Below are 25582 nucleotides of genomic sequence, written 5' to 3'. Positions count from 1 at the left end.
AATATAGGGGGTACGACTGTACATACATGAGGAAGGGGTTTTTATATTTAAAGCCAATTTTCGGCCATTTTTTAATATAATATTAAAAATGGTAAATTTTTAAGGCCTCTTGGTGCCATTTTGGGCTATTTGGGGCTTTTTGAGGTGTTTAAAGGTGATTTAGTTGGATGTGATCACCCCTGCAGACTGTAGTAACATGGAAGTGTCCTTTTTGCAGGGATTGCTGGGAAGAAGAAGGAGTGCGTCGAGCCTGGGACTCTGGTGAGGGGAAGGCTGAGGCGCGTCCAGCCTGTTTAAGGTGAGTAATCCGGAGCCTTGCGGAGCCCCGTTCGGCCTCGCGACGCTCTGGAGGCGCCACGACACCCTCCAGCTCACGTTCACACCGAAAAGTCCCGACTTTTCGGGTGTTTTGGGGTGTTTTTTGACTGTGGTGGATCAGGGAGGGTCAGGGCTTCACGGTGCGCACTAACGAGGAAACATGGAGGGGACGGCTAGGGGGAGCTGTGGAGGGCCGGGAGGCGGCTGACGGGCCCTCGGCGGCTCCACACCGGATGATTTAATCATCTTAACGCTCACAAACACAGGATACTCCGAAGGAACCCTCATTGTCGTGTCTCGTTTTAGCGCATTGTTTGCGTGTCCTTCCTCAGATCTGCTCCAAAGGCCCGAGGAAGGAGCAGATCTGACATTGACACCTGGACAAAACGACTAAAAACGAGTCGGAAAGACCAGAGAAACGTAAAGGAACAGGGTTTTTGTTTGTTTATTATTAGGTTTGAAGCGTAAAAGTGCCGTGGTCACGTCAAACATTCAAGATGGCCTCTGTGTTTTAACCAGGTGAGAGCAGGATGACACCTCCTCCTCCACCTCTCTGCCTCCTCCTCCACCTCTCTCCCTCCTCCTCCTCCTCACACACCATCCGTTCATCAAATCTCATCTTCACGCCTCCAAACTGCCACTTTATTCTTCATTTTTTTTGAATTTATGAAGCTTGTTTTTTGGCGTAATGACGCACTGAAGTAAAACCAGAGTCACGATGTGAAGTGAGTTTGTTTCCTCTGCAGCTCTTTCAGGGCCAAGTTCTTCTCTCGGGCTGTGATTGGTTGAATGACACGCAGATTTTAATCACAAAAGCTCTGATTGGTCAGAGATTTTCTTTTTAATTAGACTTTTTTTGTAAAAAATATAAAAATTCCCCATCTGACCAAAAAGTTCTTTATTTATTCGACAAAATGATGAAATATGTCTCTAAATGGTTAATTTACTTCATTGACACACATTTAAGGCCCAAGTGGATTTAAAGGGGAAGTGTTATTGGCACAAAGGGTTAATTGACCCTTTAACAACTCCTCCATAGTTAAAACGGGTTGTTTTTCTGTCTCCCACTGTCCTGAGTGCAGCTGTGATCAATTCACGTGCTGTAAAAATTAAAACGCATCACGTTGATCCTGTTTTAAAGGTACGTTTAAGCCCCATTAACCCTTTCATTACCTGCTGCGGCCGGAAGCATCACATCCACACCTGAAGCGTCGCCTGCGAACAAAAGACACGAGAAAATAGAATAAAACGTAAGAAATGTGATTTCAGTCTCTGTCAAACACAAGTAATGCAGAAAAAATAAAAAAGCTTTTAACAAAAATCAGTTTAAAAGCAGGATAAACTGGATTTTGTTGGAGGTTTTTGAAGAAGAAATGAACGACGGCTCATATTTTATACGTTTCAAATTCTGTGAGGTCATTCAGGTGGAGGATGAGGACAAAGGGTAGACGGTTCCTGCTGTGTTGTGCTTTTAAAGCGATTTTTAATTTAATTTAGTTGGGGTTTTTTTTTCTTTTTACATTTTTGTTTAATCAATCCGGCAGTTAAAGGGTTAAAATCAGTCAGTCCACTGTGGTGGTGCTGAAATGAGGAGCTGCAGGTCTGAGGGGGAGAAACTGCGCCCCCTGTCGGCAGCACAGGGACTTTTATAGGCAGCAGGAAGCAAAACAGAAAGTGTGTGTGTGTGTGTGTGTGTGTGTGTGTGTGTGTGTGTGTGTGTGTGTGTGTGTGTGTGTGTGTGTGTGTGTGTGTGTGTGTGTGTGTGTGTGTGTGTGTGTGTGTGTGTGTGTGTGTGTGTGTGTGTGTGTGTGTGTGTGTGTGTGTGTGTGTCAGCAGTGATTGAAAACAGAGCATCTATTTTTACTGGTGAGTCTAAAAATACACAGTGTTTTCTAACACACACACACACACACACACACACACACACACACACACACACACACACTGATTGTGTTTGTGTCGTTTCAGGAGTTCGACCCTGAAGTTCCTCGGAGAGGAAAGATTCTCAGTGAGTTTCTTCTTGACGACACTTTGATCTCATTTGTGTGAAAAATTATTTGATGTGAAGTGATGATGTCACCGCCGGTGCCACATAGAACTGTGACCCCCCCCCCCCCCGGGTCACTTCTCTCTATATAGAATTTACACCCTGATATGAAACTTTTGCTAATAAGAGTGTTCTAATGTAGATATTTAATATAAATATTACTTGTTAAAAGTCACAATCCTTTCGTGTTTGATTCGATCTTTCCTTTCTTAATACTTACAATTTCAAAATAAGGCACTACTAAATCCTGTCACGTGCACAGAAATGAAGTTTTGCACGTCTGTGTTTACAAAATAGAAATATAAACTTCTTTTAAAACAGTTTTCAGTTTAAAACGCTAGTTCACTAAACTGTCGTTTTTGGAAATTACTTAAAAAAAAAAATATTTATATATTTAGCTTAGTTTTAAAGAGTTCTGCACGTAGAATAATCGGCTTAAATTCTCTTTTTTAGTTTAGTAAAAAAATTGTTTTAAAATCTATTTTAAAAATTATTTAAATATATTCACAGAAAATGTAACGGGGAACTTTGTTTTACTAAAATCAATTAAAAAAATATTTAAATATATTTGTGTACAGAAGATGCAACAGGGAACTTTTTTTTGAATAAAAATTAGTTTTAAAATCAATTTTAAAAATATTTAAATATATTTGTGCACAGAAAATGTAACAGGGAACTTTTTATTTTAATAAAAATCAGTTTTAAAATGAGTTAAAAATTATTTAAATATAGTTGTGCACAGAAGATGCAACAGGGAACTTTTTATTTGAATAAATATTACTTTTAAAATCTATTTTAAAATCATTTAAATATATTCACAGAAAATGTAACGGGGATGGTATCAGTGCCTCCTATATATATATATATATATATATATATAGAGAGAGAGTTTAATAATTGAAAGGACTTAAACTACATACAAAACATAACATAAAGTGACGTACCCTCGAATTTTAAATTCTTCACTTTGTTCTTTCACAATAAAAGTAGAACTTCAGAGTGAAAAGCTGCAATGATCCACTTTCCTCTCTTCTTCTTCCTTCCACACTAAATCGCCCTTAGCGCGGGCATGTCGGCCATGTTGGATGAGGACCCGGAGCTGAGCGAGGACCGCGCCAAGCTGAAGCAGGGCCTGGTCAAGGTGCTGCAGTGCGTGGCCACCATCTCCTCGGCCGCCGCCGTGGTCAACCCCATCTTCGGCGTGGCGGGCTCGCTGATCCGCGTGGTGCTGCACCACGTGGACGACGAGGACATCCGCACGCTGAAGCGCGAGTTCGGCTCGGTGAACGGCGCGCTGGACCAGCTGTCGCGGCAGAACCGCGACACGCTGGTGCAGATCAAGAAGGAGACGCTGGACGGCCAGTACTGCGGCGTGGAGGAGAACCTGAAGAACCAGTTCCGCAAGTTCATGGAGATGGTGGAGGCGCGGCCCGAGCACCGCGAGCGCAAGAAGGAGGACTTCGAGGAGAGCTACGCCAACGACCTGGGCGACCAGAACCTGCACACGCTGTACGACGGCGTGACGGGCAAGCCCAAGCTGTTCAGCCGGCCGGTGCTGGAGGTGTACCTGCGCCACTCGCAGGGCGACCGCCGCACCATGGAGCGCCTCTGCACCCGCCTCACCTACCTCTTCTGCATCGGCCTCATCGCGCTCATGGGCTACGCCGCCGTCATCGGCGACGACGAGGAGGGCCTGAGCGAGGAGTGGGCGGAGAAGATGGAGCACGTGCAGGAGAAGATGCAGGAGGCGCTGCGCCGCTGCAAGTAGGGGGGTGGGGGAGGGGTGGTAGGGGGGGGTGGTAGGGGGGGATGGGGGAGTGGATCGGGGGCACCACCACTTTTGTCTGTGAGGAACCCGCATGAAACCCGAACTGTGCTTCTTCTATCGCTGCAGGAACGTCGTCGCACTTTCTTCTGGGAACATCCCACTTTTCTCTTCGCCGTTCGGTTACTTGCTGGTTTTTCCTTAGAACCCAAACATCCAACCGGGTTCTGCTTCAGAACGGAGAACGAAACTCAACTAGTATTTGTTTTAGACACTAAAACTGGATATTTTTTTTTATTTTTGCAACAAATATAAACACTAAAACTAGAAAAATTCTAGACGATATGGGATTTTTTTTTTTTTTTTTTTTTTTTGCAATAAACAAACACTAAAACTAAAAATTCAAGACACTTTGGGGAAAAAAAATTTTCGCAACAAAAGAAACACAAATGAGAAAAATTCCGAACTGGGAATTCTTTTTTTTTTTTTTTTTTTTTTAGCAACAAATAGAAACACTAAAACTAGAAAAATTCCAGACATGGGAATTTTTTTTAATTTTTTTATACAAACACTAAAACTCGAAAAATTCTAGACAATATGGGATTTTTTTTTTTTTTTTTTTGCAATAAACAAACAAACTAAAAAAATTCCAAACATGGGAATTTTTATTTTTTTGCAACAAATAGAAACACTAAAACTAGAAAAATTCTAGACGATATTGGATTTCTTTTATATATATATATATATATATATTTTTTTTTTTTTTTTTTTTTTTTGCAATAAACAAAAACTAAAACTAAAAAATTTCCAGACATGGGAATTTTTATTTTTTTGCAACAAATAGAAACACTAAAACTAGAAAAATTCTAGATGATATGGGAATTTTTTATTTTATTTTATTATAGCAACAAATAGAAACACTAAAACTAGAAAAATTCCAGACAATATTGGAATTTTTTTTTTTTAGCAACAAATAGTAACACGAAAACTAAAAAAAATTCTAGATATGGGAATTTTTTTTTTTTTTTCCAGAAACGTTTCGCTGAATCGTTAATAAGTCATATCACACAATCTTTGTTTGTACCCCAGTGGTATGGGACAAATCACATGTAGAAAAAAATAAAATGTTATATATATATATATATATATATATATATCACTACGTCCTGAGCAGGAAAAATCAACAGCAAAAAATAAATAAATAAAATAACCAGAAAAACAGTAGAAATCCTGATTGCTGTGCTTCGACTCAACCGCAGGATTCAAATCGGATGAAAAAATTTTAAAAATCACAAAAAATCCGCAAGATTAAAACAATAAATCCAAGTTGAAAGTGAATTACAGACCTGAGGAGGATTAATCAACGCTTTATTTTATGTAGATTCATTAAAGTTTAAAGAATTTTATCTTCCCACTTTGCTCGAGTCCAGCTTGGCTGAAAATGTGTTTAAATCATTTCAGACGGAATAATAGATCAATTACCAAAATAAAAAACCTGCCGACTTCCTCTTTCTGAAGCTGCTGAAAACTTTAAAGACTTAACCTTCAAATCATCTTTTTTTTTATTATTATTATATTTTTATACCTTCGTCTCTCGTGACCAACGTGCCTGAAGGAGTTTTATATCGTTTCCTCGGCTTTATATAGTTTGTATATATTTATATATTTCCGTTCTGTGGCTGCTTCTCTTCTCGTTGCATCTCTGGATCATCGCCGAAGCTCTTATTGTGGTGGGAAACTCATCATGTGTCTATGTGGCCTTCTTTTTAATTATTGTTTGTTCGGATGATTGACGCCAGTATAAATAAAACATGTGTGGAAAAAACGCTGACTCGTCTGATTCCATACGAATCGCGGAAGAAACACGAGTAACGAAGTACTTCAGTTACTTCAAGTTACACACCCCCTGCTCCAGGGCAGGTAGTTCCCCTGCCTGACGGCAGATGGCGCTGCCTGGTCTTATTTAAAGAAGGTCTCATTGTGTCTGGGAGACTAATTATTATTATATTTCTAATAAATTCTAAATGAGCGCACTGTAAAATATTAACATGATATAATACATAAATCAATGGTTAAAAATAAGGAATAACAAAAATCTAAACATTGTGTTTGTGTGTAATAAACTGACGATCAAGACTAGGAAACAACAATAATAGTGTTGCTCTTCAGTTTTATATTACAAACAAACAAACACAATGTCTTTATTTAAATATTTTTATGTTCACTTATTTATTCATGTATTAATCTTGTCTGTCTGTATTATTATTATTATAAACCACAACAACAACAATAATAGTATTAAAATAATAATATTAATAATTTCGTTATTGTTTTTTGTTTGTTCTTTTCCGGGTCTCAGTATTTCTACTCGAGTATTTCGAGTTCGTTACACCGTCACAGGTCGTTTCCAGGTTTGTCCACCAGAGGGCGTCCTGCGTCCATCCTGCTCCTCTCTCCACCCGTTTTCCTCTGAACTCCGTCAGACATCCACCAAATCCACAAACCCTCCTCCTCCGCTCAGAAAGAGGTTTACCTCCACCCACAGGGGTAGAAGGAGGTTTACCTCCATCCAGGGGGACGAAAGGACAGACATCCACCCTCTCAGGGCAGAAAGAGCTTTATCTCCACCAGAAAGACCTTTACCTCCACCCAGAGGGGGCAGAAACAGGTTTACCTCCACCCACAGGGGCCGAAAGAGGTTTACCTCCACCCTGTGGGGGCCACAAGCTGGACAGACATCCACCCTGTCGGGGCAGAAAGAGCTTTATTTCCACCACAAAGAGCTTTACCTCCACCCAAAGGGGGCAGAAAGAGGTTTACCTCCACCCACAGGGAGCAGAAACAGGTTTATCTCCACCCTATGGGGGCCACAAGCACTGACATCCACCCATAGCGGGCAGAAAGAGGTTTACCTCCACCCACAGGGGGCAGAAAGAGTAGACATCCACCCACAGGGGGCCAGAAGCACTGACATCCACCCTCTTGGAGCAGAAAGAGCTTTACCTCCACCCAGAGGGGGGAGAAAGAGCTTTACCTCCACCACAAAGAGGGTTACCTCCACCCACAGGGGCAGAAAGAGCTTTACCTCCACCCACAGGGGGTAGAAAGAACTTTACCTCCACCACAAAGAGGTTTACCTCCACCCACAGGGGGCAGAAAGAGTAGACATCCACCCAGAGGGGCAGAAAGAGCTTTACCTCCACCAAAAATAGGTTTACCTCCACCCACAGGGGGTAGAAAGAGCTTTACCTCCACCAAAAAGAGGTTTACCTCCACCCTGTCGGGATAGAAAGAGGTTTACATCCACCCACAGGGGGTAGAAAGAGCTTTTCCTCCACCACAAACAGGTCTACCTCCACCCACAGAGGGTAGAAAGAGGTTTACCTCCACCCACAGGGGGTGGAAAGAGCTTTACCTCCACCACAAAGAGCTTTACCTCCACCCTGTGGGGGCCGCAAGGACAGACATCCACCCTCTTGGAGCAGAAAGAGGTTTACCTCCACCCAGTGGGGTAGAAAGAGGTTTAGCTCCACCACAAAGAGGTTTACCTCCACCCACAGGGGCAGAAAGAGCTGTACCTCCACCCAGAGGGGGTCACGAGGACAGACATCCACCCCGGGGGGTAAAACGTCCCAGGAATGACCCTCATGCTGCTGAATCCAGCTGAACCGGTTACCGGCTGAACTCACAGTTGAAGAACCGAACCAGGAACAGAAGCGCGCGTGACGCGCGGACGCGAGTCGGTGCGACGTGTGTGTGTGTGTGTGTGTGTGTGTGTGTGTGTGTGTGTGTGTGTGTGTGTGTGTGTGTGTGTGCGCGCGCGCGCGCGTGCAGCGCGTGTCACCCGAACACGGAGCCGGAGTCTCGTGCGTCATGCGATGGAGCCTCTTTTCCTCCTCCGAGCCGTGAAGCAGATTGTTTCCAACTCTCGCAGTCCGAAGCTGGAAAATCCAATTAGAGAAGAAAACAAAAAGAACCGGAGGAGAAATTGATTTTTAATTTAATTTTTTTTCTTTCAGGGCGCGGGAGGCTCAGGCTCGTGCGTCGTGAGCGCGCGCACCGGAGGAGGAGAGACGTGATGCTTATTTAATTATTATCACATCATCACCATTAAAAAAATAAGACTCGTGTGGTTCGAAAAGGTTTTTTTTTTTTTTCATATGTGATTATTTCTGAACATTATTGATTCTAAATGAACACGTTCACGTCCTCACCAGAGCGCATTAATCACTTCATCTGCGGAGGTTTAAACGTCCAGACTCCCGCTGAGCACGAGCAAGTTATAACATCTTGAAAGATAAATCCACATTATTTGACGCGTGACGCGAAGAAGAAGGAAAATACACGTTAAAATTAACATTTTAGTCTCCTTACCTCAAGTTTTTCTTCTTTTTAAAAAAAAAAAAAAAAAATCCTTTTAAATCCCTTTATCAGGAGCTTGAGGGACCGAATGTGGAAGAATTTGCGCCAAGAGCGTTGAAAAGGTGGAGAAAATAACCAAATTGATGTTTCTATTAATATTAATATTAATTTATAGTGACGATGGTGGAAGAGGAAGGATCCGCTGCGTCCTGCGGTCAAACAACCACTGGAGAGAAAATGGACCCCGCGAAGATATTCACCTCTCTCTCTCTCTCTCTCTCTCTCTCTCTCTCTCTCTCTCTCTCTCTTCTCTCTCTCTCTCTCCACCGTGGGAACCTCGCGCTGCGCCTCGGTGGAGGATTAGTCCGGAGGAGACGGCGGAACTTGTTTGCGGCTGTTTGCGGCTCATCAGGCGTGAAGCGGCGCCGCTCAGGTACCGATGGGGGGGTGGTGGAGGGGGGGGGGGGGGTGATGGAGGGGGGGTATAAAGTGCGGTACTCGCAAGAATGCGCTGAATGTCTCCCGTCTTGCGTCATATAGGGGTGAGGGGGGTGTTAAGGTGTGTCCGCGGTTCGTGCGTAAAAAAAAAAAAGCCGCTGCGGGTTGTTGCGCATTTTCTTTGTGGGTTTTGACCTCACGCGCACGAAACCTCTCCACTAATTGATCTTTACATTTTGATTCTATTGTTCCGGTTTAATGTTGGTTTGTTCCCACCTGAGCTCAAGTGAAGTTGCTTTGATTTGTGGAGTTTTTGTTTTTTTAAAGGTTTAAAGGAGGAAAGTCACGTTTTGTTTTGTCACTTTTACTGAAGGACGTGCGCGCGCCTCCGTCCTCAGACCCCCCTCGGCTTATTTTAACCTGCGTCCTTCAGGGTGGAGGCGTCCTGCGTTCTTCAGGGTGGAGTAGTCCTGCGTCCTGCGTCCTTCAGGGTGGAGGAGTCCTGCGTCCTGCGTCTTTCAGGGTGGAGGCGTCCTGCGTCCTTCAGGGTGGAGGCGTCCTGCGTCCTTCAGGGTGGAGGAGTCCTGCGTCCTTCAGGGTGGAGCAGTCCTGCGTCCTGCGTCCTGAGTCCTGCGTCCTGCGTCCTTCAGGGTGGAGGAGTCCTGCGTCCTGCGCACCGGAGCGGCTCATTGCGGCTGATAAGATCCACCGTCCATCCATCTTCTGCGCTGCTTCATCCAATTCAACTCGCAGGTCGCGCGCACACGCGCACACACACACACACACACACACACACACACACACACACACACACACACACACACACACACACACACACACACACACACGAATAATACACGCTTGTTAAATGATTAGAATTATAAGTAGAATATTAAAATCTCAAGCGTAGTTATTACAATTCTTCAATGTTTCAATTCACGTATTAAAGGAAGAGAGAGAAAAAAACAAAAAAGGGAAAATAACAGTTTTATGTGCAGAAAAAACTAAATTTTCTTCTTCACCACTGGAGTTTGCATGTTCTTCCGGTTTCTGGAGTCTGAAGCCGCGTTTCCACGGCAACGATTTTCCAGAGAAAGGCTGAGCATCGAGCGTGTCATGTAATAGATTCAGTTTGTCTAATAAATAAATAAATAAAATAATAAATAAATAAAAATAAATACACAAATAAATAAATAAATAAATACATTGAATTTTTTTTATTAATAAATAAACCAATCAACCAATCACTAAATGAATAAATGAAAATAAATAAATAAAAAATAAATACATAAATGAATGAATGAATGAATGAATGAATGAATGAATGAATGAATAAATGACCACTGAGCCTCTCTCCTGGTCTCCCTGTCCTCCAGACCCGACGGCGCCATGAGCAGCCCCCTGGAGCGTGCCGTGGCCCAGAGGAAGGAGGCCATCGAGGCGGCCATGGACACGCTGGAGCGCGGCGCCGAGGTGATGGCGAGCGCCGTGGGCGAGCTGTTCCCGCTGTGCGAGGCGGCGGCGCCCGTCCTGCGGCTGGCGCTGGACAACGTGCAGAGCAAGGAGGTGTTCTACGTCAAGGAGCAGTTCGTGGCGGTGCGCAGCCGCCTGGACCTGCTCTCCGGCCAGATGGAGGACATCGACAGCGAGATCCGCCGCGGCCGGCTGGACGCCCAGTACTTCTCCGTGGAGGAGAACCTGAGGAACCAGTTCCGGAAGTACCTGGACATCCTGGAGGCGGAGCCGCGCTTCAGGGAGGTGAAGACCCGCCTCTTCCTGGAGCACTTCGCCCGGACGGGCGGCGAGAAGAACCTGTTCGTGCTCCACGACGCCCTGATGGGCGCCGGCGGCTTCGGCGAGTCCATCCTGGAGGTGGCGGAGAGGTGAGAGCTCTATAATCTGATGTTAGAGGAGGAAGATGCTCTATAATCTGATGTTAGAGGAGGAAGATGCTCTATACTCTGGTGGTAGAGGAGGAAGATGCTCTATAATCTGGAGTTAGAGGAGGAAGATGCTCTATAATCTGGTGGTAGAGGAGAAAGATGCTCTATAATCTGGTGTTGGGGGAGGAAGACACTATAATCTGATGTTAGAGGAGGAAGATGCTCTATAATTTGACGTTAGAGGAGGAAGATGCTCTATAATCTGATGTCAGAGGAGGAAGATGCTCTATAATCTGATGTCAGAGGAGGAAGATGCTCTATAATCTGATGTCAGAGGAGGAAGATGCTCTATAATCTGGACGTTATCTCTCAAAACCCGTGCGCCGCTAACCCGCGCTAGCGTGTCTCGCAGGTACGTGTCGCGGAGCCGCCGCCTGCTGGAGGACTTCTGCGTCCGCATGAAGGAGCTGCTGCTGCTGGGCCTCATCGCCCTGCTGGGCCACTGCGCCCTGAGCGCCGGCGCCGCCGAGGAGCAGGACCAGATCCGGCGCTGGAGCGCCAAGGTGGAGGAGGTGGAGCGGCGGATGAAGGCGGCGGTGGAGGCCTGCGTGGCGGCGTTCCCCGAGCAGGCCCGGCTGGACGCGCAGCGCCTGCTGCGGGAGCAGGGGGCGGAGCCTCTGCCGGACGCCGCCCGCCGGCTGCTGGACTTCCTGGCGAAGAAGTACGACTGGGTCCACTGGTCGGTGCGGCTCGTCAACCACGCCGGCAGCTCGTACCGCAACTGGCGCGCCGGCGAGCGCTTCCACCACGTGGCGGGGGGGGAGGGGCGGAGCTGGTTCGAGGTGCCGCAGGTCAACGACGTCAGCCTGGTGGCGTCGTACAGCGGCGGCCCGCGGCCAGTGCCGCGCGACCTCGTCCGGGAGCTGATGGAGGGCGCGGCGCGGCGGAGCAACGCCCCCGCCGCCGTGGAGGCGCTGCGCGGGCTGGACGGCCTGGACGGCTTCGTGGTCCACGCCGTCAGCCGCCACAAGGAGGCGGCGGCGGCGTGGAGCTTCCCGGACGACTGCCACTACTGGGAGCGCCACAAGAACGTGGCGCTGTGCGTGCACTCCGAGTGAGCGGGGTGGGAAACGGGAATGGGAGGGTGGGAATTCCCAGGTGTTGAGCTGGGTTTTTTTTTACTTTTCCCGCCGTTTCCCGCTTGTTCCGGAGTTTTAAAGGAAAATCAAGTCAGAGGGAAAAGAGTTTGACGGCTCCTCGGAGCGGGAAGTTTCCGCTTTCCCAGTGGGAAATTCCAAGTTCGACACCCGTCTGAAACTTTCCGAGATTTTCCTGAAGTATTAATCTCTGAGGATTTTTTTTTTTTTTCATTTAATTGTAAACCTTCGGTTCAATTTGTTCAGGGAAACATTACTACTTTTCTCAAATAGTCCACTTTAATTCTTAATTAACATTAAAAAAAAAAATCCATCATAAAAAATGTATAACCAAACAAGAAAGAATAGTCATGTATTGTTTTGTCTTTTTATCATTAAAATTATTAACATTTTTATTCTATATTTTCCTCATCAAAAACAAAGTCATGTTCAGCATTTCTTCAGCCAACACTCAGTTTTCCCATGTTCTGGTGAACCCTGAATGCACCATCATATATGTACAGGTGCTGGTCATATAATTAGAATATCATGAAAAAGTTGATTTATTTCATTAATTCCATTTATAAAGTCAAACGTGTAGAATGTATATATTCATTCCAAACAGACTGATAGATTTCAAGTGTTTTTTGCCAAAACAAAAGGATGATTATAGCTGACAACCAATGAAAACCCTATATTCATTATCTCAGAAAATGAGAATATGGTGAAAAGGTCAGATATTGAAGACACCTGGTGCCACACTCTAATTAGCTAATTAACTCAAAACACCTGGCGAAGCCTTTAAATGGTCTCTCGGTTTGATTCTGCATGACACACAATCGCGGGGAAGACTGCTGACCGGACAACTGTCCAAAAGATGACCATTGACACTTTAAAGAAGGAGGGCAAGACACAAAAGGTGATTGCCAAAGAGGTTGGATGTTCACAGAGCTCTGTGTCCAAGGGAAGTAAAAGATGTGGTAGAAAAAAAAAGTGTACAAGCAAGAGGGATCAGCGCACCCTGGAGAGGATTGTCAAACAAAAACCCATTCAAAAATGTGGGGGAGAGCCACAAAGAGTGGACTGCAGCTGGAATCGGTGCTTCAAGAACCTCCACGTACCGACGGATGCAAGATCTGGGCTTCGGCTGTCGCGTTCCTCGCGTCAAGCCACTCTTGAATAAGAGACGGCGTCAAAAGCGTCTCGCCTGGGCTGAAGACAAAAAGGACTGGACTGCTGCTGAGTGGTCCAAAGTTCTGTTTTGAGATGAAAGTACATTTTGTTTTGAGATGAAAGTACATTTTGTATCTCCTTCGGAAATCAAGGTCCCAGAGTCTGGAGGAAGACAGGAGAGGCACAGAATCCACGTTGCCTGAAGTCCAGTGTCAAATATCCACAGTCAGTAATGGTCTGCCCCCCCCCCCCCCCCCCCCCCCCCCCACCCCTCCACCCTCCACAGTAATGGTCTGGTGCCATGTCATCTGCTGGTGTTGGTCCACTGTGTCTCCTAAGGTCCAGGGTCAATGCAGCAGTCTACCAGGAAGTTTTAGACTTTACACTTCCTGCCGCTGAACAACTTTATGGAGGTGAAGAATTCCTTTTCCACCTGCACACAGTGCCAGATCTACCAGTACCTGGTTTAAGGACCGTGCTATCCCTGTTCTTCATTGGCCTGCAGACTCACCTGACCTGAACCCCAGAGAAAACCTCTGAGGTATTGTGACGCGGAAGATGCCAGAGACCAAACAATGCTGAAGAGTTGAAGGTCTCTATCAAAGCTACCTGAGTTCTCATAACGCCTGAGGAGTGCAACAGACTCCATGCCACGCCGCATGGCTGCAGCAAGTCAGGTAAAAGGAGCTGCGACGAAGTATTGATTGCCGTACATGCTGAAACTTTCCATGTTCACACTTTTCAGTTGGCCCACAGTTCTAAAAAATAATTTTTTGTATTAGTTGTAACTAATATTCAAATTTTCTGAGATAATGAATTTAGGGTTTTCATTGGTTGTCAGCTATAATCCTTTTTTTGGGGGGCAAAAAACACTTGAAATCTATCAGTCTGTTTGGAATGAATATATACATTCTACACGTTTGACTTTCTAAATGGAATTAATGAAATAAATCAACTTTTTCATGATATTCTAATAATATGACCAGCGCCTATATATATATATATATATAATCTCCAGAACATTTTTAACCTTTGTTCAAAAATGATTTATTTGAACATAAATATATTATACTCAGAAAATGAAAATACTATTTACCAGTTCATGTTATTCATGTCAAATATTTACAGTTTAAGGGTAAAAATAAAAAATACAGTGAAACTCAGGTTTTAATTATTTATTTAGCTATTAAAACCCTCGTCACTCTGTTCTCCCACGTTCTGGTGAAACCCTGAACGCACCATGAAGTGAAGCTGAATTTAATAATCTCGTCTTCTATATTTTATTTCAAGGGGAAAAAATCCTTAGAATTAATTCAGGCTGAATTCAAGTTTATTGAGGCAGAAACACAAACCTGAATCTGACGTGAAATTAAAGGGAAGATTATTTATTTACGTAATCCCTGACACAGGAAACAGGAAATATAGAAACTCAGAGGGTTTTTATTTATGTTCGTTTAAACACTAACAGCTCGCCTGTGTGTGTGTGTGTGTGTGTGTGTGTGTGTGTGTGTGTGTGTGTGTGTGTGTGTGTGTGTGTGTGTGTGTGTGTGTGTGTGTGTGTGTGTGTGTGTGTGTGTGTGTGTGTGTGTGTGTGTGTGTGTGTGTGTGTGTGTGTGTGTGTGTGTGAAATCTAACACACTGTAATGATTATTTAATCACTTGATATTAAAATATTTGACTCAATACTGTCATATTGTGACGTAAGTATTGAATGAAATAACAGTAAAAACAATGTTAAAACCAACAAATATAAAGTTCTTTATTTCCAAATACGACATAACAACAGAATTATATAATCCTGCTGCTCCAGTCCGACTCTTTCCTCTGGAAACAAACAAAACAGTCTCACTTTGGCTTCAGGAGCCGAAGACGTGTCTGGTTTTTCAAACATGTTGAGAGAAACACAGACCTGCTGGAGACCGACACTGTGACTGTGCCTGCAGACGCTGGGCCTGTGTCTGCAGATGCCATGACTGTCTGCAGATGCTGGGCCTGTGTCTGCAGACGCCATGACTGTGTCTACAGACACTGTGACTGTCTGCAGATGCTTGACTGAGTCTGTAGACGCTTGACTGTCGCAGACACAGCGCCTGTGTCTGCAGATGCTGTGACTGTGTGTGCAGACGCTTGACTGTCGCAGACGCAGAGCCTCTGTCTGCAGACACCGTGACTATGTCTGCAGACGCTGGGCCTGTGTCTCCAGACGTCGTGGCTAGTGTCTGTACACGCTTGACAGTCGCAGACGCAGACGCCTGTGTGTGCAGACGCTGGGCCTGTGTCTGCAGACGCTTGTGTCTGCAGACGCTTGTGTCTGCAGACGCCATGACTGTCTGCAGACGCAGTCACTGTGTCTGCAGACGTCGTGGCTAGTGTCTGTACACGCTTGACAGTGACGATGTCTGCAGACGCCGGGCCTGTGTCTGCAGACACTCAGCCTGAACCTGCGCAGCCTGAACTCGCACGACGTTCCTCTTGTTTACTACATTTCAAAACGTTGAATAATTGATGCGCTTCTTCCTTCCATCCATCGTTTCCTTCCACACTGAATTTTCTCTCCGTTCGCCGGCTCGTTTCTCAAAACCGACAGAAGTTTCTGGCAGAAATCAGGAGACGAGGATCATCGAGTGTCTCAATCCTGCTGCAGGTCATGTTTCATAATACTGGAATGTTGGAGGAGTGAAAAGTATTTAAAATACATGCAAACGTCAGTCATGTGCTCATGTTACGCGTCAATAAAGTCAGATTAAGATCAAAGGTTTTCTGTGTTTTTGTACTTCTTTTCTATTTAAGAGCCGTAATCTGAACAATACCTGTACTTTTCATAGTAACTGAGTACTACTGGAGTTGGTAACAGTTACTTAAGTTAATATAAACTTAAGTTTTTCGTGAAAACAACTGAAGAGCTGCAGGGCAGCGTCTCTGTGTCCTATAGCATTAGCATTAGCTTGTCGCATCAGTAACTCCAGCTGGCTTCCTGGGAGATAATCTCACATATTTTGTTCCTTTTAGATCATCTTCCTCCTCTAAAATCCAGATTATCGAGCATCTTCTTCCAATGACTGATGCAGCTTTAATCCATAATCCCATGACGTCTGTTTGATTTGTTTTTAAATTGGGTGTAAAGTCATAAATCAGGTGATTAAAAGTTCAGATTTTTAGTTTTTTTAAAACGTGACTTCCTGCAGCCAAAACAGCTGATTGACGATAATAACGTGATGAATTGTTCCACTGACGAGCCTCATTCTGGTGGATAATCCAGGTGTTTCTACACACACACACACACACACACACACATGCACACACCCCAGTCTGAGGTCCTCCTTGTTTCTCCGCCAATTAACGAGCAGCAGATGGAAGTGAAAACAGGTCTAATCTAATCTGGCCTCTCTTCCTGTCCAGAGGTTGATTCACGCTGCACCAGAGCTCTGAAGCTGCTCTGCGCTGATTGAATGGATCTTTACTGGGACGTCAGCAGTTCCTGGGCCAGCGAGAGGCTGGACCTGCTGCAGTGGAAACCCTCTGACGCTCTGCAGACGGTCTGCGGACAGACGCTCTGCAGACAGACGCTCTGCAGACGCTCTACAGACGGTCTACGGACAGACGCTCTGCAGGCAGACGCTCTGCAGACGGTCTGCGGACAGACGCTCTGCAGGCAGACGCTCTGCAGGCAGACGGTCTACAGACAGACGGTCTGCAGACAGACGGTCTGCAGACAGACGGTCTGTAGACAGACGCTCAGAGGCTCCGGCACAGAAGAGCTGAGCTCAGCAGAGGAAGAGGAGGGACTCATATCTGAGGATCTGCAGAGCCTGTCACTCTTCATCATGAGTTATCTGAGTGGTAGAGAGCAGAGCAGAGCAGGAGGAGGAGGAGGAGGAGGAGGAGGATGGAGGAGGAGGAGGAGGAGGATGAAGAGGAGGAGGAGGAAGAGGAAGAGAAGGAGGAAGAGGAGGAGGAGGAGGATGAAGAAGAGGAGGAGGAAGAGAAGGATGAGGAGGATGGAGAGGAGGAGGAGGAGGATGAAGAGGGAAGAGGAGGAGGAGCAGGAGTAAGAGGAGGATGGAGAGCAGGAGGATGAAGAGGAGGATGGAGAGGAGGAGGAGGAGGAGGAGGAAGAGGAAGACGAGGAGGAGGAGGAGGAGGAACACACACTCCACCTGCGGCCTTTTGTGTCTTAAATCATCTCCACCAGCTTCCATCAACATCGACCCCTCCACACACACACACACACACACACACACACACACACACACACACACACACACACACACACACACACAGAGGATGTGAAACCAGAGTATTGATCAGCGGTCGTCGCGGTAACGACCATCGATCAGGATCTTCTCCTGCGACGCTGCGGTGGAAAACCTCCACTGCAGCCTGACCACCGCCTCACTCTGCTGCTGCTGCTCGTTTGAGGCTAATCTGAGGCTAATCTGAGGCTAATCTGAGGCTACAGAGGAAATCCTCCTGAATCAGGCCGCTGAGGACGCGCTGCATGCAGCCGGCCGACAGGGGGCGCCGTCAACCTGCACAACTCAACCTCACGAGCTGCTGCTGGTTTCGTCCGACGGCGTGAAAGTAATCTGATTAATCCTTACTACTCAGATTACAGGATGTCTGGAATCGGGAAGGCTTGTTTTAGTTTGTCACAAACAAAGAAGTTTTAAACAAGCTGTGTGAATAATAAATAGCCGGTGTGCAGGTGTGTTCAATATTTATATATATACTTATACTAAAGTTCACTTACATTTAGACTATACTGCTACTGCACTTCTCAGAAGTATACTTCACCAAGTCAATTTCAAGTCTATTTAAAAATAGGCTATACTGTTATACTAATATGTATACTTAGACTAAAGTTTATATTTAGATAGTTCTTGTACTTGAGTATATCTTATTAAAAGTTTAAATATGACGAGGTATAAATCATTTGACTCCAGCCCATTTGATATATGTTCACATTGACTGGATTTGTTCTGTACTGTAATATATTGTGAGATGATTCACATCTGATCCATCTGATCTCCGCGGAGCAACTTGTGTTATTGCTGCTGCTGCTTCAAAGCTACAATCAAAAATAAAGGTGGAAACAGTTCTAATGTGTGCTCTACTGTGTTACAGCCGACTATAAAAGGTTTGTTGTGCGTTTTATGATATTTCCACTTTTGTGATCACAACAGAAAGTAGCAGTAGCAAGAAGTCAACACAGTTCATGTTTGCATTCTTGCTGATCTTTATTGCTTATTGCTTTCTGCATTTGCCACATGTGAACTTGTTCCAGTAAACACAACGCTGAGTGGCGTGGTTTAGCTTGCAGCAACACTTCACCTGGCACATTGCCCTTTTCCCTTCTTCAGGTGTCGGGGGTTGTTGCTGGAGGTTTTCCTTGTGCACCTCGTGTGCTAATTAGCCTAGCTTAGCCATTTGTTGAGCATGGCAGGTGTAACAAAAGGCTGGACTTCTGAGTGCTAATGTCTGCATTTAGATAAGAAATGTCCCCAGTAAATTGCTAATTAGCCTAGCTAAGACATTTGTTCAGCATGGTAGGTGTAACAAAAGGCTGGACTTTGCAGTGTTAAAAGTGTCTGATAGGAAATTGAGTTTTCTTCTCTGAGAGCAACTCAAGTCATCAGATTATTGTCATTTATCGTCATTCTTGTTGCTTTTTCATGTTTGTTTATAACACTATTATGAGTGACATTAGTGTAGTGAACGGTTTAATTCCAGCTTCATATATATATTTTGTTTGAAATCAAAATAGCTCCAATATAAGATTTCATTCATTCATTCATTCATCCCATAATAATTGTATGAAAAAGGAGAAATGACAAAGATTCTGACTTGAGAGCTAATGTTCTCTTCTTGAGTGTAATCTGATATCAAAGTCAGGATTACAGTTACTGTGTTCCGTCCCTCCATCCCATAATAACCCAGATTAAAACGCTCCTGTGAGTCGGGAGAGGCTGAAGAAGAGCGGCGGCTGGTTTTTCCTCCCCCTCGGAGTCAATCTGCCCTCCAGGACCACATAGAAGCCGACATCAATATTTCATAAACAAATAAAGGCGGGATGGCCGCCGGCGAGGCCCCCCGGGGGGAGGAGGAGGAGGAGGGGGGGGGGGGGGGGGGGGGGGGTTGGATCGATGGGAGGAGAGCGGCTGTCCGTCAGCCCATTACCCATCAGCCCCCTGGAGCATCGAGCGGCTCTCTGACTGGACTAACTAACTCAATCAGGAGCATTAAAACATTTGTTCGGTGACACGGCGGCTGCTGGCCGGAGCCCGGAGCCAAGCCCCGCCCACCCCCTGCTCAAGCCCCGCCCCCTTCACTTGAGCTGCTGGTGGACAGGAGGCTGTAGTGAGTTACTGCAGTAACAGAGTACTTATCTGAATAAACCCTGAAGATCAGAGTTGGAAAGTGATGATTAATTGTTGACCAACAGTGTAAATGTCTAGCCTGAAGACAGTTACTAGTTACTCTAGTTACTAGTTACTCAGGGAACTAACTGTTGTTTCTTTCAATGGAGAAATTATGCTTTAAATATAGATGTTAGAGGAGGAAGATGCTCTATAATCGGATGTTAGAGGAGGGAGATGCTCTATAATCTGATGTTAGAGGAGGAAGATGCTCTATAATCTGATGTTAGAGGAGGAAGATGCTCTATAATCTGATGTTGGAGGAGGAAGATGTGTGAGGATCCACACCTCGCTCCGGCACCGGATCCGCCCTCATTGACGCTCCTGCAGGCAATCAAGTAATTGATTGTTCCGAGCTCTTAAACCCTGCAGTGAGGTGGGTCCGGTGCCAGAGGATTGTTAGTCTCCTGTCGACTGCTGTCTAGCGCGAGTCTGTGTTTGTCCTCCCCGGGGAGTGAGTGTCCTCGTGCGCCATCCGCACTCCTCCACGGGGTGCCGCGCACCGTCCCTGCTGCTGAGGTCCCTGCCGGCGCAGCACTTCTGGTTCGGGTGCAACGCACCTTTCCAGCTCCCCTTTTCCTGTCTGCGCAATAAAAACTGACATTTGCACCTATTCTGCATTGAGGTCTGCTTTTGGGTTCAAACTCCACTCCCCGGCTCTCAGCCGTGACAAGATGCTCTATAATCTGGCGTTAGAGGAGGAAGATGCTCTATAATCTGACGCTGGAGGAGGAAGATGCTCTATAATCTGACGTTGGAGGAGGAAGATGCTCTATAATCTGGTGTTGGAGGAGGAAGACGCTCTATAATCTGGCGTTGGAAGAGGAAGACGCTCTATAATCTGACGTTGGAGGAGGAAGACGCTCTATAATCTGATGTTAGGGGAGGAAGATGCTCTATAATCTGATGTTAGAGGAGAGTTTCCAGTGTTAATCCAGCAGGAGGTGAACTCATGAGTCTGCAGCACCAGATACCCCCCCCCCACCTCCCCAGTACAAGATCTCCCTCCCAGGACTATCAATCATGGTTCTTGTCCTCCATCCATCCTCCTCTTTACCTCCAAGCAGGAAGTGAACAACCTCTTCATGTTTGACTTTAATGGTTTCAATGTGAGCAGAGTGGGGGGTGAGGGTGGGGGGGGGGGGGGGGGGGGGGGGGGTCGTCTCGGGGGAGTGGGAGGGTAGACACGAGTAAAAGCGTGAGAAAGAGGAAATAATGAAGCAGAAACAGGAAATGACACGTCTCTCAGTCTGATTCCTCCAGAGACTCAAACTGACCAGGAGCGGCTCTGACGGATTCAAGGCCCGGGGCAACAAGCAGGGACCCCCAACATGCCCCAACCCTATCAAAATAAAAGAACTGTATGAAATATATGAATACTCAATGACCATGATACAAGTTATATATCGTTACGGCGAATGTTAACTTAAATATCTGCCACATTATATTTTGTATTTAAAATGTAATTGATTACATTTAAATAGTATATTATTTATTATTATTATTATTATTTGTGAAACAACCACTCTGGTGTAAAATGACTACAGGTTGAGGAGGAGAAGCTCAAACTCCATCCGTCTCTTTTTCACACACGCTGGTCATTCGTTATTCTTTTTACTTATTTGTTTTGCTTTGCTCCTTTGTTTATATGTTTTGTGTGATTTTATTACATTTCATTGTCGTTGTTTTTGCCCAAAATCAACGTTTCCTTCGATCAAAGCGTCATTCAAACCGTTTTCAATCCATATTGTAATCAGAACCTGTCCGGTCTGAAGTGACGTCTCAGCAGGAAGCTGTGCTGCAGCATCATCGGCCCCCGAAGACGAATTCCTCCGTCCTGAAGCATTAGCTGATTAAAGTGCTAATCGCTGTATCGATCAGTGACCTGGAACCGTTCCTTCCCCGCGGTTTCCTTCGGTTTGGGCTTTTCTACATCTCTCAATGCAGACGGCAGTGAAAAGCTGCAACTTAATGATATAAAACTAGAAGTTTGAGATTATTAAGTCCCGACGTCTCAGTCTACTGGAGTCTGAGGTTCTCTACTAGAGTCTGAGGTTCTCTTCTAGATTCTAATGTTCTCTACCAGAGTCTGAGGTTCTCTACCAGAGTCTGAGGTTCTCTACCAGAGTCTGAGGTTCTCTACCGGAGTCTGAGGTTCTCTAAGAGAGTCAGAGGTTCTCAACTGGATTCTAATGTTCTCTACTGGAGTCTGAGGTTCTCTACTGGAATTAGAGGTTCTCTACTAGAGTCTGAGGTTCTCTACTGGAATCAGAGGTTCTCTACTAGAGTCTGAGGTTCTCTAATAGAGTCTGAGGTTCTCTACCAGAGTCTGAGGTTCTCTACCGGAGTCTGAGGTTCTCTACTAGAGTCTGAGTTTCTCTACTAGAGTCTGAGCTTCTCTACCAGAGTCTGAGGTTCTCTACTGGAATCAGAGGTTCTCTACCAGAGTCTGAGGTTCTCTACCTGAGTCTGAGGTTCTCTACCAGAGTCTGAGGTTCTCTAATAGAGTCTAGTGTTCTCTACTGGAGTCTGAGGTTCTCTACTGGAATCAGAGGTTCTCTACTAGAGTCTGAGGTTCTCTAATAGAGTCTGAGGTTCTCTACCAGAGTCTGAGGTTCTCTACTGGAGTCTGAGGTTCTCTACTAGAATCAGAGGTTCTCTACTAGAATCAGAGGTTCTCTAATAGAGTCTGAGGTTCTCTACTGGAGTCTGAGGTTCTCCACTGGAGTCTGAGGTTCTCTACCAGAGTCTACCAGCCGATTAACTGACGAACTCTAGAATCCAGGTGTTTCTACTTCGAAGGAGTTTCTAATCAGCTTTTCTCGGTTCCTCTTTTCCCGCCGGCTCTTCCTGTCCGGGCCTCGTTCTGTTTGTGATCTTACTTCTGATCGGACGTCAGACTGTGAGGAGAACGAGGCTGACGGAGGCTGACGGAGGCCTTCCCTCAGTCCGACGGGCCGAAGGTCACTGCTGCCTAGGAGGAAACGGGCGGCAGGCGAACGCGGCTGTAGCGCAGAACAATGAGGTTGGTTATCAGCTGCCCTCTGCTCCGCCCGCTCCACCTGCAGCCCTCACGCAGCTTTATTGAAGTTAATCTTTAACATTTGTGTCGACTCAGCGATTAAAGCTTCACCGGCACGACGGGACTACTCCTCAAATCGAGGGCCGCGGTCACGCGACGACGTCGCATCGTTTTCGTTTCACGTTTACGCGGCAACAGTCTAAAAAATATGCAGTTCCCATGTTGGGCCACTAGTTGGCGCTGTGACCTTCACCAACAAGAGCTGAAGGTGACGGTTATGTTCTTATTAAAAAAATAAAATAAAAAATAAAAAAACTGCGAACAGATTGCCTGTTTTAAGCGGATGAAAGGAGCACCTCATAGAGGGGATCAAAGGAGATCAGAGTCTGTTGCCATGGAGACGCTCCCTGCTCAGTGCTCATCGATATGAGCTAACGGCTATCATGGTAGCAATGCTAACTCGTTTCTCCCCCCCAACAAAATTGGCGTAGGTGAAAGTCTGCACTCTACCGAACATAGCTCTAGGTTCTTTCTGAATTTTCAGGGGTGATTTGTCATCATTCAAGAATTCGTTTTATAAAATGTTCAGGGCAATAGGGTCAAAGGTCAGAAAAACATATTTTGTCAAAACGCAGTCAGCTTTAATCAGATCGATGTCAAACCAATGACAAACTGTTCCGTTTTCAATTCCCTTTCCTCTGACATGGGACATGATGCAGTGACGTAATTTCTCTGGTTATCGGTTGCGGGGGGGGGGACTTCGGGGGGGTGAGGGGGGATCTAGAGGAAATTGTAAAATGTGTGTATATCAGTGTCAAACAGATTCTAATATAAAGCAAATCAATCGACCACGACAGATGATGGAAGGTGTGGCGGATCAAGTAACCTTCTGGTTTCCACGGTGACGGACGTGGCGTTTGGCGAAGGTCTGCGCTCTACCGAGTGTAGCTCTAGGATTCGACCTGAAAAGTGGAACTTCTTCCCTGTCGCACTGTCAGGAAAGAGGAAGTGACGGCAGCTTGTCAGTTTCCACGAGACAAACCTTGAACCGAACGGGGGGGGGGTACTTTCTCTCCACCGCCGCCGCCGCCGCTTGGCCTCGATGCTTCGTCCGGCGTGACCTGGAAACATCTGGCGCGTGGCCGCCAAACAACGAGGGAAAACTAGACTGGAGCAATTCCTGGGGAAACACAGAGAGGACGTGTTTCTCTCCCGTCGTGAAACACAAACAAACGTGAACGTGGAACCGGCATGACGTCGTCGGGCCTCGTGGTCGAGGAGGAGACGGCGTGGGAGGGTTTTACTCACCGGCCGGAGCGCTTCCTCTGCCAGCGTGTCTTCATATCGATTCATGAGGGTAATCTGGGACTTGATTCACGTCCACATGACACCGCGGAGCGCCGATTCAGCAGGTTCTGCATTAATTCAATAGACGCCACAGGAAAAGAGGGGAAAGTGTCCAGAGTCTCAAGAGACGACTTTAACTTCACGAGAAAACGATATTTAGAGACGAACCGATCGCGGTATCGGCACTGACACTACAGAGTACTTGTGTTTATTAAAACTCCTACTACGTAAGCAAGAGGGACGAGCGACGTCGGTAGAGTGGAGATTCTTTAATATTAATGAGAACAAAACGACAAAAGAAAGATGGACCTAAATTATGTTCTGAGAAAATATCAAAAGGATCCCCAACTTTATCACCAGTGGAGTTTATCACCTGTGATTAGTTTAACTGCTACTCCGAGTCATGCTACATGCTACATGCTAAAGAGTTTCTGGGCTCACACAACAGCAATGGTACATGCTACATGCTAAAGAGTTTCTGGGCTCACACAACAGCGATGCAACATGCTAAACAGTTTCTAGGCTCACGCAACAGCGATGCTACATGCTAAACAGTTTCTAGGCTCACACAACAGCGATGCTACATGCTAAACAGTTTCTAGGCTCACACAACAGCGATGCTACATGCTAAACAGTTTCTAGGCTCACACAACAGCGATGCTACATGCTACATGCTAAAGAGTTTCTGGGCTCACACAACAGCGATGTTACATGCTACATGCGAAAGAGTTTCTGGGCTCACACAACAGCGATGCTACATGCTACATGCTACATGTTACATTCTACCCATGATTGAAGTCTGAGCTTGCAGTGACATTTGTTTTGTCGCCTCTGTATTTTCTGAGGAGTTCCCCAGCAGGAGCTCACAACCCTCAGGATGTCGACAGTGTCGTAGAGGGGATCTCCTCAAAACTCCGGACAGCACAGACGACGTGGTTCAAAACCACCAGTGACTCAAGACGTTTACATCGAGTCGTCATCCGCTCTCAGTTCTGATGAGTTTTACTTTGTAGGGGGGGAAGAACAACAAAGACACATTTCCTCATAGTGGGAATCCAGTTTGCTCATAACGAGTAGGAGGACGTCTCTATTCGTGGCACTTCCACATGAGAGTGGGTGAACCTGCCGCCGGCGCCACAAGAGCGAGTCTGATTCATCTCTGGTCTCCAACGACGCTCAGAGTTACAAATCACAGCAAGACAACCAGAAATCAGACAATAAATAAATGGTTCTACACGTAGTGTGAGCTGAAGGAATATCCAATTTAACACTGGAAAATATAAAGTGTTTAGTAGAGTATTAGTTCTGACCTTTAGCTACTTGCTGATACAGAGTACTTAAAGGAGTACTTATTAACTGCCATAAAGTGTAATTCATATACCATGCATGAAGTCTATACATCAGCGTCAACCTCCTCCACCTGCACCAGTGTGGACGCTACGTCACCCCTGTCTACAGTAGCATAGTGCACCGCTAGGCGCTATGCTAACTGTAGACGGTAGACCGTAGAGTGTAGAACAAGCGACCAAGCTGCTGGTGAGAGGATTGGTCACTTTAATCATGATTAGCATGTAGCATTGCTGGTGTGAGAGCCTAAATCCCTTTAGCATGTAGCATGTAGCACGGCTCAGATTTAGTGCTGGTCAAGGTGTTGGTGTTGGTGGAGGTGTTGGTG

General features: G+C 45.8%; 2 protein-coding genes across 2 annotated transcripts; both read left to right on the top strand.

Moving 5' to 3' along the window:
• The first annotated feature begins 256 nt into the window (after positions 1-256).
• Positions 257-4662, top strand: rpz (rapunzel). Its single transcript, XM_080500329.1, has 3 exons — positions 257-298; positions 2287-2326; positions 3428-4662. Exon 3 carries the CDS (start codon positions 3435-3437, stop codon positions 4131-4133), a length of 699 nt encoding a protein of 232 aa, XP_080356455.1. The 5' UTR covers positions 257-298; positions 2287-2326; positions 3428-3434; the 3' UTR covers positions 4134-4662.
• Positions 4663-10319: 5657 nt separating this feature from the next.
• Positions 10320-11931, top strand: LOC308133275 (uncharacterized protein; the record flags this gene model as incomplete). Its single annotated transcript, XM_080500578.1, has 2 exons — positions 10320-10813; positions 11226-11931. 2 exons carry the CDS (start codon positions 10320-10322, stop codon positions 11929-11931), a joined length of 1200 nt encoding a protein of 399 aa, XP_080356704.1.
• Between the last annotated feature and the right edge of the window lie 13651 nt (positions 11932-25582).

Source organism: Blennius ocellaris, assembly GCF_963422515.1.
Source record: "Blennius ocellaris genome assembly, chromosome: 8".
Lineage (NCBI taxonomy): Eukaryota > Metazoa > Chordata > Actinopteri > Blenniiformes > Blenniidae > Blennius > Blennius ocellaris.
This window is presented reverse-complemented; position numbering and strand designations above follow the sequence as displayed.